Genomic DNA, 13,871 nt, shown 5'->3' with positions numbered 1-13,871 from the left:
CAGTTCAGCGGTTCGAATACATAGCACCGCGTAACAGAGTGAATTCCCGTTACTTGTCCCAGCTTCTGTCAACCTAGCAGTTTGAAAGCACATAAAAAAATGCAAGTAGAAAAATAGGGACCACTTTGGTGGGAAAGTAACAGTGCTCCATGCGCCTTTGGCATTTACTCATGCCGGCCACATGACCATGGAGACGTCTTCGGACAGCGCTGGCTCTTCAGCTTAGAAACGGAGATGGGCACCGCCTCTAGAGCCAGAAACGACTAGCGCGCATGTGCAGAGGAACCTTTACCTTTTATACATAGAAATGGAAGTCTGGGAGTTGAAATCCACACATCTTAAAGTTGGAAAGGTTGAGAAACACTGCACTATTCATTAGCTTGGCCTTAGTTATCTTAATAATTTGGGATGGAATCTGTATAGCGGCACATGTCCTTTTAAATTTAAATTAATAGTGGTTTAAGTAAAGCAAGTTTCTGAATTCTCATTTGGACATTAGTTTCATTGGTTCATGTGTTGCTAATGATCGTAACTGTGGCAGTCTGGCTCTCAATTCTGTTCAAATCTGTACATAATGAATACATATCCAACATGCCAGAGGGTGTCTTTAGTCCTTCTGAGCACAGGGAATTAGCACAATAGAAACAAAATATATAATATTTTTTTACTGTATACATCTTGATCTTTTTTTGTTCTCTATTATATCCAGTAGAGGGCAGTAGCGTATATAGAAAAGAAGAAAAACGAATTCCTTTTCTTAATAATTAGCGCAAAAAAGGAGAAAATGTTATACAACTGAACCATTTGTACAACTTCCATCTGCCGATATATCCATGTGTTTTTAATAAGAAAAAAAATAATAGAAAATACATTATTATTGAGACAATCAGCTATAGTTAGTCTATCGGTCTTGGTGTCTTGGAATTCAATTTTCTGTTTGCTTCTATGTTGTTTTTTTAATATTTTTGCCTTGGTAAATTGAATAGCTCAAATGCTCCCCCCCTCCCTGAAGTTCCTGCACTCACAAAAGCAGGCCTAGAGTTCTGGGTCAGTTCTTAGGTTCTTTCACAGGGTGGGATGAAGGGAAAGACAAGGCCAAAGTTGCTTGGCTGCCATTTCAGCCCCTCTCCTACCTAAATGTGGGGAGGAATAGCCATAGGTTCCTCTTCACCTCCATTTCAGCTTCTCCAGTCTGAGATTATACCACACAGGCAAGTCGATTTTCACTCAATCTAGATGCCCTGGTCGGATCTGCTTCTTCGTAAATTGACAATCGTAGATTGTCTTATTTCATGAAGCACGGTAATATATTCAAGACCCTCATCATTTGCACATTAGGTTGACGAGATACCCTGACAAGCCCCTTCTCTTTTCTCATTTAGGCCTGCATTGTTCATATTCAAATCGTAAAGGTTATTTTTACTACGCAGTTTAACGTAGTAAATGTAATCTCTTAAGCTTAGAAGAGCAGTGGTGTCCTGTATAAGCGATAAGGAGCAAGTAAAATACGGGCTTGTGCACTTTGGAATGTTAAGAAGAGCCCTGCAGGATTAGACTCAAAGCCAATGGAATCTAGCATCTAATGTGCGAACAAGATGCCTCAGGGAAGTGCTATCCTGACCTATTGTGCTAATTGCACTCCAATAATGCAAAGACGGCTGCAGTGAAGATGAGGAGAGAGAACAGGAAATCCACTCTGGGAACCTCTTTGCTCTCTGTCTAGGTGCTTAAACACTGAGAGAAAGGAGCTTGGGGTGTGGGGTTTATTTTGGAGTCACCTGGTGCAAAGTGGAAGCGGTTGGAAGGAGATGGTATGATAGGTCTGCAGGCGGTTGAAGGTCCCGGAAGGAGGACAACATCCCAAGGTGATTTTTTTTGTGTGTGTGTGGGGTCCATTATTGGACTTCTCTGGATTTTTGTGGATGAAAATAGTAGCGGGACACACACACCTTCTGGAGGCAAACTACTTTTATTTCCATACATAAACATTTTCCAAACTTGTCCAGATTTGGCAGCAAAGGTTCAAATATTTGGGGAGGGTGGAGATTGGTTTGAAGCCAGAAAGGGGAATTTTTGACTCCCAAATCATCCTGCATCCGTTTCCACCTTTATCAAAATGAAACAAAACAAAAATTGTCCTGCTAAACAACGTGTACAACAAATTGCCCATCCCTGTTCTGATGCAGGCAGGGGGAATGAGCTCCATGCCTAAAAAGTAAGGTTCATATTAGGCCATTGTCTAAAATATCCTTAATTGAAAACAGAACTTTTTTTTCCAAATGAGAATCTTGTGTGATTGTAGTTCTAGACTGAGTTTTAATAATATAACAGAATTATTGACTGAAACAGGATGACTAAATCATCAGAATACAAAATAAAAAAATGTGTCTGCATTGCTAGAACCTTTCTTAGTTCAGGATTTCTGGCTGTTTAACTTGAAGAACTTGCTTATGCCAAAAGGCCTAATTTAAATAGTTATTTCCTGGCAATTCCAAATGGCTTTTCCTTCTGTGTAAATGTGCTCGGAATTGTAACCTAATTTAATAAACTGCAATGACAACTATTTATGGTTGCCATAACAAAAGTATTTTATATTCTCAGACTGAGTTCAAGTATGTTTACGTATGCACGTTATTAAGATTGATGTAGAAGAACACAATCCAAAATCAAACACATTTGCAGAACAGAAGTAAGGCTTCCTATGATCTTTTTTCCATGTCAAATGCTTTCTTTTCTCAAATTGTGTTCTTCTTTTCTTCCAGCTGTAAGGAATATAAAAACCTGAATTCTTTCTTTGCTTTGATTATGGGACTAAGCAACGTTGCAGTGAGTCGCCTCACAATGACCTGGGAGGTGAGTGCAGTTCTTCAAGGATTTGATTTTGATTTCTTCATCTGACTTGTGTGTTACTGTTTCTTTAGAATAGCAAAGGAGGCTAGGCTGGTAGTACCCAATAGATACTTACACTTATGGTGATAGAGAGCAAGTACAGTAGGTTTGAGTCTGCTTGTGGATCTTTGGGTATTTTCAGTGGATCATTCAAGAGATCTAATTTTCAGTTGCAAGCAGCAACAAAACAATTCTTTTCTTCTCTTCCCACATATCCAAATGATTGACATTTGTCATTATTGAGAGTGATTTTTCTGCAGATGCCTTTTGTATAAGGATCGTAACCATGAGTCCTGATGTTTCAGTAGGGAAAAATCAAAATCACTCCAGCCTATTTAGATCTCAAATCTAGGGACTTTTTCTGTGTTGGATATTGGACTTTTTCTCCCACATAATTGGCAACCTTTGCTAAGCTCCTCAGTATCAAAAACAAATTTCCGTGAGGCCAGGCAGAAGACTGCCCCTTATAAAAATAAATCTAAATTCCTTTCTAGGTGAGGTTGTTCCTGCTCTCTGCATATCTTTTTAGTTCTACTCCCCTCCGGGAGCTTAATTAAGCTTAGGCATTTATTTACAGCATGGCCTGCTAACCTAGCAGTTTGAAAGTATGTAAATGCAAGTAGATAAATAGGTACCGCTTCGGTGGGAAGGTAACAATACACTGTGTTTCTTCGTATGCTATGTGCTGTGGCGTGGTCTCATGCTGGCCACATGACCATGGAAATGTCTTTGGACAGCAATTGGCTCAATGGCTTAAAGAAACAGAGATGAATACCGCCCCCTAAAGTCGGCTATGACTAGCAGAGTAAAACCTGCATGGATTCCTTTATCTACCTTTCTTTAACCCTTCATCTTTCCTTGAGGATTACATCTGACAAGCATGAAAGTGTCAATGCCATTTAGTGGTAACCTATCTTGTTTTCCGATGACTTCTTCAAATCTGTTTTCTTAATCGCAAATAATCAACCAATGAGAGAAATAGCTGGAAAGCTGTTCAGTACTGTTCTGTCAGTATGGGGCGTGAGTGTGGGTATGTTATATGGTGGTGATGGTTGTTGTTGTTTATTGCCTCTTGACTTCTGGTGACTTTCAGGACATTTCCCTGCAGTTTTCTTGGTAGCATTCTCCTGATTAAGAAATGTTTTGCCCTTCCTAGGGCTGAAAGAGGATTCCAGGCCCAAAGTAAGCCTTCTGACTTAAGGCAGGATTAGCATTCATAACTCTCCTGATTTCTGGCTTGGCACTTTCATCCACTATTCCAAATTGGTCCTCTGCATTACTGTAGAACTTATTATTGGAAAGTGACACCACAACATAAATCTGAGCATTATGTGATAGGCTTGCACTCTGCAGTATGACTAGGAACCATGTGCCCTTGGTAAACAGTAGGCCTGTAAACAACGATCTGTGAATGATGTTGCTAGATTATTGTACGGTGGGATGTGATTAAAAATGGGAGCGACAAGAACATGGAAAGAGGCTCTTTCCTCAGAAGGCTGATGGGAAAATTCAGATTGGAATTTAAGTTCTTTTGTGGCTGTTTAACTTCTGTGAACCAAGGAGCAAAGGCGCTCTCTATTTCCCAGGATATTTTGGGGTCTGCAACTAAATCTGCTCCAAGCTTCAGAGTTCTCTATTTATAATCTGGTTGCTAGGAAACTTGCTGTATTTTTCACTGCTGCTTTGTTGTAAATGAGCGGTGGAAGAACAAGATTTTCTGCCGTCTCAGACCTGTTAGAGAACTAGGAACAAGTCACTCTGCCCCTTCATATGAAGATGGGCAGAGTCACTCTACTCACCTATAAAAGGGCCTGGTGGAAGGCATGCTGTCTGTTGGCATAGAGAATATGAACCAGCTTTCAGAAAAACCAAGCAATCTAAATTTGATCCATGTTTTCTTTGTTTTTACTTGGCAGAAACTTCCAAGCAAGTTCAAGAAGATCTATGCAGAGTTTGAAAGCTTAATGGTAAATGGCAATACAGATTTAATTCTATGCATGGCACATTCTGGATACATTTTATTTCCGAACTCGATTCTAAATCCCTCTACTTTCTACATTTTATGCGTCCTTGTGTGACTTTAAAGAATTTATGACCCCGTTACAGTGCTGATAAAACAAGCATATATGACTAATAAATTACACTCTCAGGGAACCTGTTCTGAGAAAATGTCTGTCCTACTTACAGTCGATCTGGGAAATCTAAAAAACTTTTATCTTCCTTAGATATCCCAACTTTAAATTTGTTCATGCGCTATTTTTTACAGAATCCTAGTTTTATAGCTTCTAGAGGTGAATCAGCAAATGCCCGAAGAAGAAGAAAAACCAGAGAATTAAGCATGTTACATTATAACCACAGAGCCACTTTTGCTGCAGATAGATTAATTAATTAAAGAAAAATGTACTTCAGACAGTAATCCTCCTTTCAAAAAAGGTGGCTATAATTTACATATATTTGAATTTATCCAATACCTCTTTCTTTTGTTTCTTCTGTTTTTTTAGGACCCTTCAAGAAACCATAGGGCCTACAGACTCACAGTTGCTAAACTGGAGCCGCCTATTATTCCCTTTATGCCTTTACTCATCAAAGGTAATGAGCTAAAGGGGAAAAAAGATGAAGTAAAAAATGAGATATTTTAGATTAGACAGGTGATCTTGTCTTTGTAGTTTTCCAACTCATAAAGATAGAAAAATATCTTCATATATCTAAACATTAACTTATCTAGCAAACAGGGCTTATGAAAAAAATACGTTAAACATTACTGTTTTTTTTACAAGAAAATACTTCAAGTAGCTGTATTAGGGTCAAAACGTGATATATATACATATATATCATATATATATGATATATATATATAAATTAAATTTCTGCTGTTTATATGGATTTATTTATATTGCAGACATGACATTTACATATGAAGGTAACAAGACCTTTATTGACAATCTGGTGAACTTTGAAAAAATGGTAGGTAATGCATATTCCCAAAGCAAATGTGACATCCTTATCGTGCCGGAATCAATGGAAAAATAATAACTTTGATTTTGGAATGCGGGTTTCTAATTTGCTGTGCAAAAAGAGCCTTAGCGGGCAGGCATTGGAGCAAGAAGCTATCAGATGTTAAATTAATTCAAAGTTGCAAAAGATCCCATTGCCAAGAAAACTTTCTCGTTATCAATCAACCAGTAATTTTAGTTCAATGGATCCAGAATAATGTTTTTTTGACACTTCATTTCCTCTTGCAGGTTAGCTTTATTCATTGAATGAATGAAGCCGAGGCAATTTCCCTTCCATGATTATGCAGCACTCTTAATTTTCCTCTGTCACCAATTTGTGTCCAGGATTTAACCAGAGTGTTGTAGGTTCCATCTTTTTCAAAAGCAGCAAATATTCAAGGCTGTACCACTTCATAATGCTGATGACTAAATTTTTTTCATATTACTTTTTTTTTAATTCAAGACATAAAACTCTTTCTTGATCTCACTAAATGTTGATAAAGAATTTTTGAAACTAGCCTATATGACAAATTCCATAGGTAGAGAGTACCACATAATATAATTTTCACCTTCATCATTATAGTCGGGAAAGAGTCAGGTAGAGGTTTACCGCATTGCTGTTGTTGATTATGGTTAGATTTTATGCAATGTCTTGCAGTATTTCTTATGTCAAAACCCGATGCCCTCTGTTCAGTGGTGGGATTCAGCCAGTTCGCATCTCTTTGGGAGAACCGGTTGTTAACTTGCTCAGCAGTTTGTTGAACTGGTTGTTGGAAGAAATCATTAGGGCAGAGAACCTGTTGTTAAATTACTTGAATCCCACCACTGCCTCTGTTGTAGTGTGTCTTGTATCAAAGCCCTGTGCATTGTGTTACATCTGTGGTGTGTTTGTATATTGGGAGACTTTGCCCCACTTAAATCATAAGGTTGTTTTCCATTGATCAAATGATTAAATACTGTGAGCTTTTTTTGACTTAAGACCAGTGGTGAAATCCAATTTTTTTTACTACCGGTTCTCTGGGCGTGGCTTGGTGGGTGTGGTGTGGCTTGGTGGGCATGGCAGGGAAAGGATACTGCAAAAACCCCATTCCCACCCCACTCCTAGAGGAAGGATATTGCAAAACCTCCATTCCCACCCCACTCTGGGGCCAACCAGAGGTGGCATTTGCCAGTTCTCCGAACTGCTCAAAATTTCCGCTACCAGTTCTCCAGAACCTGTCAGAACCTGCTGAATTTCACCCCTGCTTAAGACCATACCTGTCAAGGGCAGATACTGCAGGAGGAATGATGATGTTTCAAGCCAGAGGAAAGGAGTTCTCTGTGTTGTGATTCTTGACAGATATGCGAAAGCACACCAACAAATCTTTTTGACCCAGTGGGAAAATAAATGCAGTTCAAATTTGTGCCACTTCCATGGACTGGGTAATCCAGATATCCCTAGGCAGCAGCACAGATGAAAAGAGAGATGGCATGTCTAGAAATGGCTGGAACAGTGATGGACATCTTGAGGTGACAGAAAAGGGGCACAAATGTTCCCCAAATTGCTCTCCGGTTGACACGGTTTGTCTCGGTTCAGGGCTTCCCCAAAAACGGTGCCATACTCCTTTGCAGAAAAGAGCCGCAAGCCATCCCAGGGCACTTTTACCTCAGATATTCCTCCAACTGGCAATTCAGAACGGTGCCTTCGAACTGCTGGTTCTCCTATTTACTGGAGCCCTTCGCCCTTGAGGTGTGAAATGAGGATTAGCGAAGGTGCACATATTAGTGTTCAGGCTTTATGGATCTGAACAAAAGGAATTCACACATTGATCCTTATAGGGAGAAAAGAAGGGGCGAGCATGCTTTCATTTTTGGAACATAGAGATTATGCAAAAACTGTGACTTAAACAGCAGTTTTTGTATGGTATGTATGAATATTTATAACAATATTGATGCCTGGTCCAGAAACGGATTAGCAGCTAATGTGGCTGGCCTGCTGCCATGATTCTAGGCTGTAGATTTTGACTGGAATTGTGGGTGGAGGGCTAGCTGATTTGGAGGGGAAAGCAAACCCAGAGTCACCATGGCTTTATCTATCTGTTCTGTTTGGAGGAATCCAGAACTTCAGTTTTCCCTTATACGACTTCCAAAACACACTGCATAAAAGTAAATGAATGTTCGGTGGATATACAATGTTGCTCTTTCAGAAATGCCTCCATTATTATTATCTTGTCCCTTATATACATGACATATCATAAGACCCACTATCATTTCAGGATAAATCAATATCAAGAACTACCCCTACATCATCAAATTACTGTTTCAGAAACAGCCTTATAATTAAAATAGAGTTGAGAGGCGCCGTTGTATTTGCTATGGTGTGCAACGGTTATGTGAATTCGGCTTTCTTAAAAGTTAACATTTCCTTGAGTTGCTTTACTGATAGGAAGGAATTATCAAAACTCTTCCTTGATATTAAGGATAACTCATCTGAGGAGGAAGGCAAGTGAAATGACAATAAATTTAAATTCCATTGATTTAAATGGATTTACCACAAGCACAACTAAATCCGGGTTTAACGCATTTTGCCTCCTAGTAGATGCTATAAGAAGGTTGTTCTTATGTTTACTTGAATTCAGCATAGTTTTCAGAACTGCCTTAGGTTAACATGGGAATAAGAAACCTGTTCAGTATTGAGATAAAGAAAGCATTTTACTGAAGGTATTCCTGGAAGATAGGATCCCATTTTGCTTTGATAGCATAGGATATACTGCATATTTGGCTATCACAGGGATCTGCAACCTTAAACACTCAAAGAGCCATTTGGACCTGTTTCCCACAGAAAAGAAAACACCGGGAGCCACAAAACCTGGGTGGGTGTGGCCAACTCGGCGTCACTCACTTCTACCAGTCACATGACCCCCCTAGCCACGCCTACCCAGTCGGTCATTAGAGCAGAGAACCGGCTGTTAAAAAACGCCTACCCAGTCGGTCATTAGAGCAGAGAACCGGCTGTTAAAAAACACCGGGAACCCTTTTGATCTCTCTCCCTCTCGTTCTCTCTCCCTCCCTTCCTCTCTCCCTCTCCCTCCCTCCTTCCCTCTGAATTTCTCTGTCTCTGCCCCAGCTGCTTCTCCATCCCCCACTATCCCCCTTACATTCTCAGGCCAGGTGAGGAGTAACTGGGAAGGGAGGATGAGGGTGGAACCAGCCAGTGGTGGGATCACCCGACAGGGAGCCACAACAGAGGGCCCAAAGAGCTGCATGCAGCTCCAGAGCCACAGGTTGCTGATACCCGGGCTATCAGATACTGATGATGGCAGAGGCTGTTAGTAAAAAATTATGAGTATCGCATAGCCTGTGGGGTGCTCCTAAATTAGTCCCTTCCTGTGCTTTGAAAGGAATTGTCAACCTGATCAGCTCACGGAATATAAGGGAACACCATATTGTCCTCCTTCTTAGCCATCAAATGTTTAGGACAGAGCAAAACCCTTTATTTTCATACCTGTGAATTCCCTGAAATATTGGTCTAACTATCACTATAGGATAATGCTGGGTAAAATGGACTTGCTTTGGTCCATCCAAAGGATTTTAAAAATATTCCTAGAAATAGATTTTTACCAGCATTCTGCATGCTAATTCGAATTTAGAATGGAGAGAACAAGAAAGAAGTGGATATTATGTACCGTATGTATGCTTTCAAGAATGATGAACTCATTAAGAGGATTGCACGTAAAGAACTAAACCAATTAGAGAAAGTTTGGATTAATGATATCTGCCCTGAATAATGTCTTCCTTATCAAACAAAGTTCCCAGACGTTTGGAGCTTGGGAAATAGAAATACAAATAGAATAACAGAGTTGGAAGGGACCTTGGAGGTCTTCTAGTCCAACCCCCTGCCCAGGCAGGAAACCTACACCATCTCAGTCAGATGGTTATCCAACATTTTCTTAAAAATTTCCAGTGTTGGAGCATTCACAACTTCTGCAGGCAAGTCGTTCCACTTATTAATTGTTCTAACTGTCAGGCAATTTCTCCTTAGTTCTAAGTTGCTTCTCTCCTTGATTAGTTTCCACCCATTGCTTCTTGTCCTGCCCTCAGGTGCTTGGGAAAATAAGTTGACTCCAGTGGTGGGATTCAGCCAGTTCGCACCACTTCGGGAGAACCGGTTGTTAACGTTCTGAGCAATTTGGTAAACTGGTTGTTGGAAAAAATCATTAGGGCAGAGAACCGGCCTTTTAAATTATTTGAATCCCACCTTTGGTTGACCCCCCTCTTCTTTGTGTCAGCCCCTGAGATTTTGGAACACTGCTATCATGTCTCCCCTGGTCCTTCTTTTCATTAAACTAATGATCTTTGTTGCTCTTCTCTGCACTCTTTCTAGAGTCTCTACATCTGTTTTACATTGTGGTGACCAAAACTGAATGCAGTATTCCAAGTGTGGCCTTACCAAGGCATTATAAAGTGGTATATAAATTAGACTAATTTCAAAATGGTTGTATCAGAAGACAAGATATGAAATGGCTTTGTGCATGCTTATTGTCCCCAAAATTTCTTATCGCTTATCCCTAGTTTAATCTTTGGGATTTTTCTTCTGGGTAGGTATCAAATGGGGCAAAGAGTGTGATAGGTAACAGTGGAAATGTCCACAGACACATTGGTGCCAATGAGCTCCAGTTTAGTAATCCAGAATGTAATAGAATTGGTGCTTAAATTTTCTTTCTCTGGTGATTTTCCCCTCTCTATTTTCAGCGCATGATTTCAAATACCATTAAGACAGTGAGATTTTGTCGGAGCCTGCCTTTCAGTAAGTATTGCAATACTGCTGTTGTCATAATGACAATTTTCCATCAGTTTCATCAGTATAAGATGTCATAGATTGGAAACAATGAGTAAAAGCTAGAAGTAGAATCAAATGCTACTGAAATCAGCTTTTTTTTTAATTTGAATTTATATCCCGCCCTTCTCCGAAGACTCAGGGCGGCTTACATTGTATAAGGCAATAGTCTCATCCATTTGTATACTATATACAAAGTCAACTTGATTTGCCCCCCCAACAATCTGGGTCTTCATTTTACCTACCTTATAAAGGATGGAAGGCTGAGTCAACCTTGGGCCTGGTGGGACTCAAACCTGCAGTAATTGTAATTGCAGGCAGCTGTGTTAATAACAGACTGCATTAGCCTGTTGAGCCACAAGAGGCCCTAGGCCCCAAAACCTTGTCTAGGTTTTTAGAAGAGAGAGGAAGGAAGCTTTCAAATTATGAGGGTCATTTTTGTCAGATCATAAATATTATCTCTGCTAATTAAATAACAATGCATAATTCTCCAGTATCAGTCAAAATAATGTTAAATGTATCCATTTTTAATGTAATGTTAAGGTAAAGTAACTCACTGCCTTGAGTCTCAGTGGAAATATAAGTCTGATAAATAGTAACTTATAGGTAGTCCTCAATTTACGACCACAGTTGAGCCCAAAATTTCTGTTCTTAAGTGAGATATTTGTTATGTGAGTTTTACCCCATTTTACCACCTTTCTTGCCACAGCTGTTCGGTGAATCACAACAGTTGATAAGTTAGTAACCCAGTTGTTAAGTGTCAGGCCTGGAAACCATACTAGGCCTTAGGGTTCCAGACGCTGCCACATTTTTCCTCTGAGGGGAGGAAGGGGGGCTGAGGGGTATGGTAACATTCTTCAAGCGGTCAAGGTCGGATGGGGTTCACATCTGCAGGAGGAGTGGCAAGAAGATATTCGAATGGACTGGGAGAACGTGGGACCATGTGACCATCAAAGGGGTCAGGGGGGGTGGGACTCTTGGGGAAAAGAATCCGGAAATTCAGTTTTGGAATTTCACTCATCGTGTGCCAGTTTCCTCATGCTAGTAAAGGACTCTAAAGACAATGGCTTCTGAGTTTTCTTTATGCAGAAGAGGTTTTTCTGGAACCTTGACATTAAGTGAATCTGGCTTCCTCATTGACTTTGCTTGTCAGAAGATCACAAAAAGTGATGCCACGACCTTGGGACACAGCAATGGTCATAAATGTGAACCAGTTGCCAGGCATCTGAATTTTGATCACATGATTCATTCTGCAAAGGTCGTAAGTGTGAAAAATGGTCATAAGTCACATTTTTCAGTGCCGTTGTAACTTTGAACGGTCACTAGACGAACGATTGGAAGTTGAGGACTACCTGTAATAAAATGGCTTACATTTGACTTTGACTAAGCATCCCAATAGCTCTTCATTCCTGTTTCATCAGGTCCTGATGCATCTCAAGCAAATAAGAACCATCAGGATCTCCGAGGTTATGTCCGTCAATTAAATGTGATTGATAACCAGAGGACTTTATCGCAGATGTCACACCGTCTTGAGCCACGGCGTACTTAAGCATCGGGGATTATACCCTCCCTCTTTCTACAATACAAGGTCGTTCCTAAGAACAATCCCTCTTTTTGCTACTGCACTGCCACCGCAGAGAGAAGCAACAATGAATTCTACTGTAAGATCTTTGGTCATTAATGCACAATGTTCCTACCACCCAGGAAACAGCAGAGGTGTCTGGCTGATGAAGGGGACATGATCTGTAGCCGAGAGGTTGCCAAGATTGTACACTCTACATTCATGTAAAAAAGTTTTGTACATAATAGAAGTCTTTATTTAAAAATGGAGAGAATTCCAAAAGCTGGTGTGATGAGTATTTAAGAAAAAAAGTAACGGACGGATTCCTTGGCTAATAGAAGAAATTAAATATCTGGTCCACTGCAAAATTAAATGCCCTATGGATTTGCATGTTCAGCTTACATGGTTTCAGTAGCAAAAATCATTAGTAGCAGGGGAAAAAATTACAGTAATATCCTATACCATGTTTTTCATATTCAGAGAATAGTTAAAAGCTTTTTTTTCCCTGCAAGAGAAATATATTTTTTAAAAGTCAACTCTAACCACATTTGCCTTACAGCAGTTGAGCATTATGGCCACCTCAGAAGCCCTAAGACTGGCCGAGTTCTTAATACATTGGTATCTATCATGTAGATTTCACTATGGGGTTTTTTTTGTGTGTGTATGTGTTCTTTTTAATTGCCAATCAGGATTTTAACCATTGTCAGAACAAAGTAAAGTGGTTTTGAAAAACGGAATTGAAAGCAGGTGGTAAGATACAAATTTGAAAAGAGCACAATCTGCACAATTGTTCAAGGTAATATTTTCCTGGATATAGGAAATCTTTAAACTCAGCTACACTGTTGGCTGATTTAAGTGGTATTTCTAGACTAAACTTTACAAAATATCTTCTAATTTTCAGGAATCGTTTCGCACTTTTCAACAGGCAGTATATGCAAGTGTTAATTTATTTCTTTATGTGTTAGGCATTGTCCCATAAAAAGTATTTGATCTATTTTATTTAGCATGTAATTGAAGTACAGGTTTCTGTTTCTATTTGGTCTGTATTTCATGCTAAAAGAAGATGGTTTATGATTTATGTAAATAAAATGCACTAATTAAATATAATTGCCAAATAAAATACGTTCCTTGTTTATTTAAAAAGAAGACACTTGCTACTGTTACGTTAATCCTTTTTAATTTGTTGTCATAGGTACTATCTTTTGCCATTGGACTTTGCTATTAGCAGTAAGTACTTTCAGTGACAGGCTTCAGCTAGAAAATAACTGGATTTGATTTAGTTTATCTATCATAGGCTGCCCATTTTACTTAAAATACAAATCTAAAGGGAGATTCAACGTTCTCACTTGAGGCACAAATTATTCTATTTCAGACACATTATGCAGGGGGACAAGGAGCTCTCTGGAGGAGGCTCTGATCTGAGAAAGGTAGAAGGAAAGAGAAGAAGACTGTTAGCAAGGTGGATGGAGTCAGTTACTGTGGCAGTGAATGCACCTTTGAAAAGACCAGGTTAGAGACAGATCATAACGGAGAAAATCTATATGTTTGCTAGGAATTGACACTGATATGATGGCACATAATCAATCAAAAAAGTAGAAAACTAGAAAGGGAT

The 13,871-nt window shown here is 39.5% G+C and overlaps 1 protein-coding gene across 2 annotated transcripts in view; it reads left to right on the top strand.

Annotated features, from left to right (window-relative positions):
• The window catches only part of RAPGEF4 (Rap guanine nucleotide exchange factor 4), a 151,520-nt gene extending 138,147 nt beyond the window's left edge, over positions 1–13,373 (top strand). For both annotated transcript variants that reach the window (XM_058190484.1, XM_058190475.1), the window contains exons 22-27: positions 2,763–2,853; positions 4,806–4,856; positions 5,391–5,478; positions 5,789–5,853; positions 10,614–10,668; positions 12,120–13,373. In XM_058190484.1, coding sequence (XP_058046467.1) covers positions 2,763–2,853; positions 4,806–4,856; positions 5,391–5,478; positions 5,789–5,853; positions 10,614–10,668; positions 12,120–12,247 — 478 coding nt within the window. In that variant the 3' untranslated portion in view covers positions 12,248–13,373. The remainder of the gene's footprint in view (positions 1–2,762; positions 2,854–4,805; positions 4,857–5,390; positions 5,479–5,788; positions 5,854–10,613; positions 10,669–12,119) is intronic.
• The last annotated feature ends 498 nt before the right edge of the window (positions 13,374–13,871 follow it).

This window comes from Ahaetulla prasina, chromosome 1 (assembly GCF_028640845.1).
Source record: "Ahaetulla prasina isolate Xishuangbanna chromosome 1, ASM2864084v1, whole genome shotgun sequence".
Lineage (NCBI taxonomy): Eukaryota > Metazoa > Chordata > Lepidosauria > Squamata > Colubridae > Ahaetulla > Ahaetulla prasina.
The sequence above is the reverse complement of the archived record's forward strand: the minus strand, read 5'-3'. Positions and strand labels throughout refer to the sequence as shown.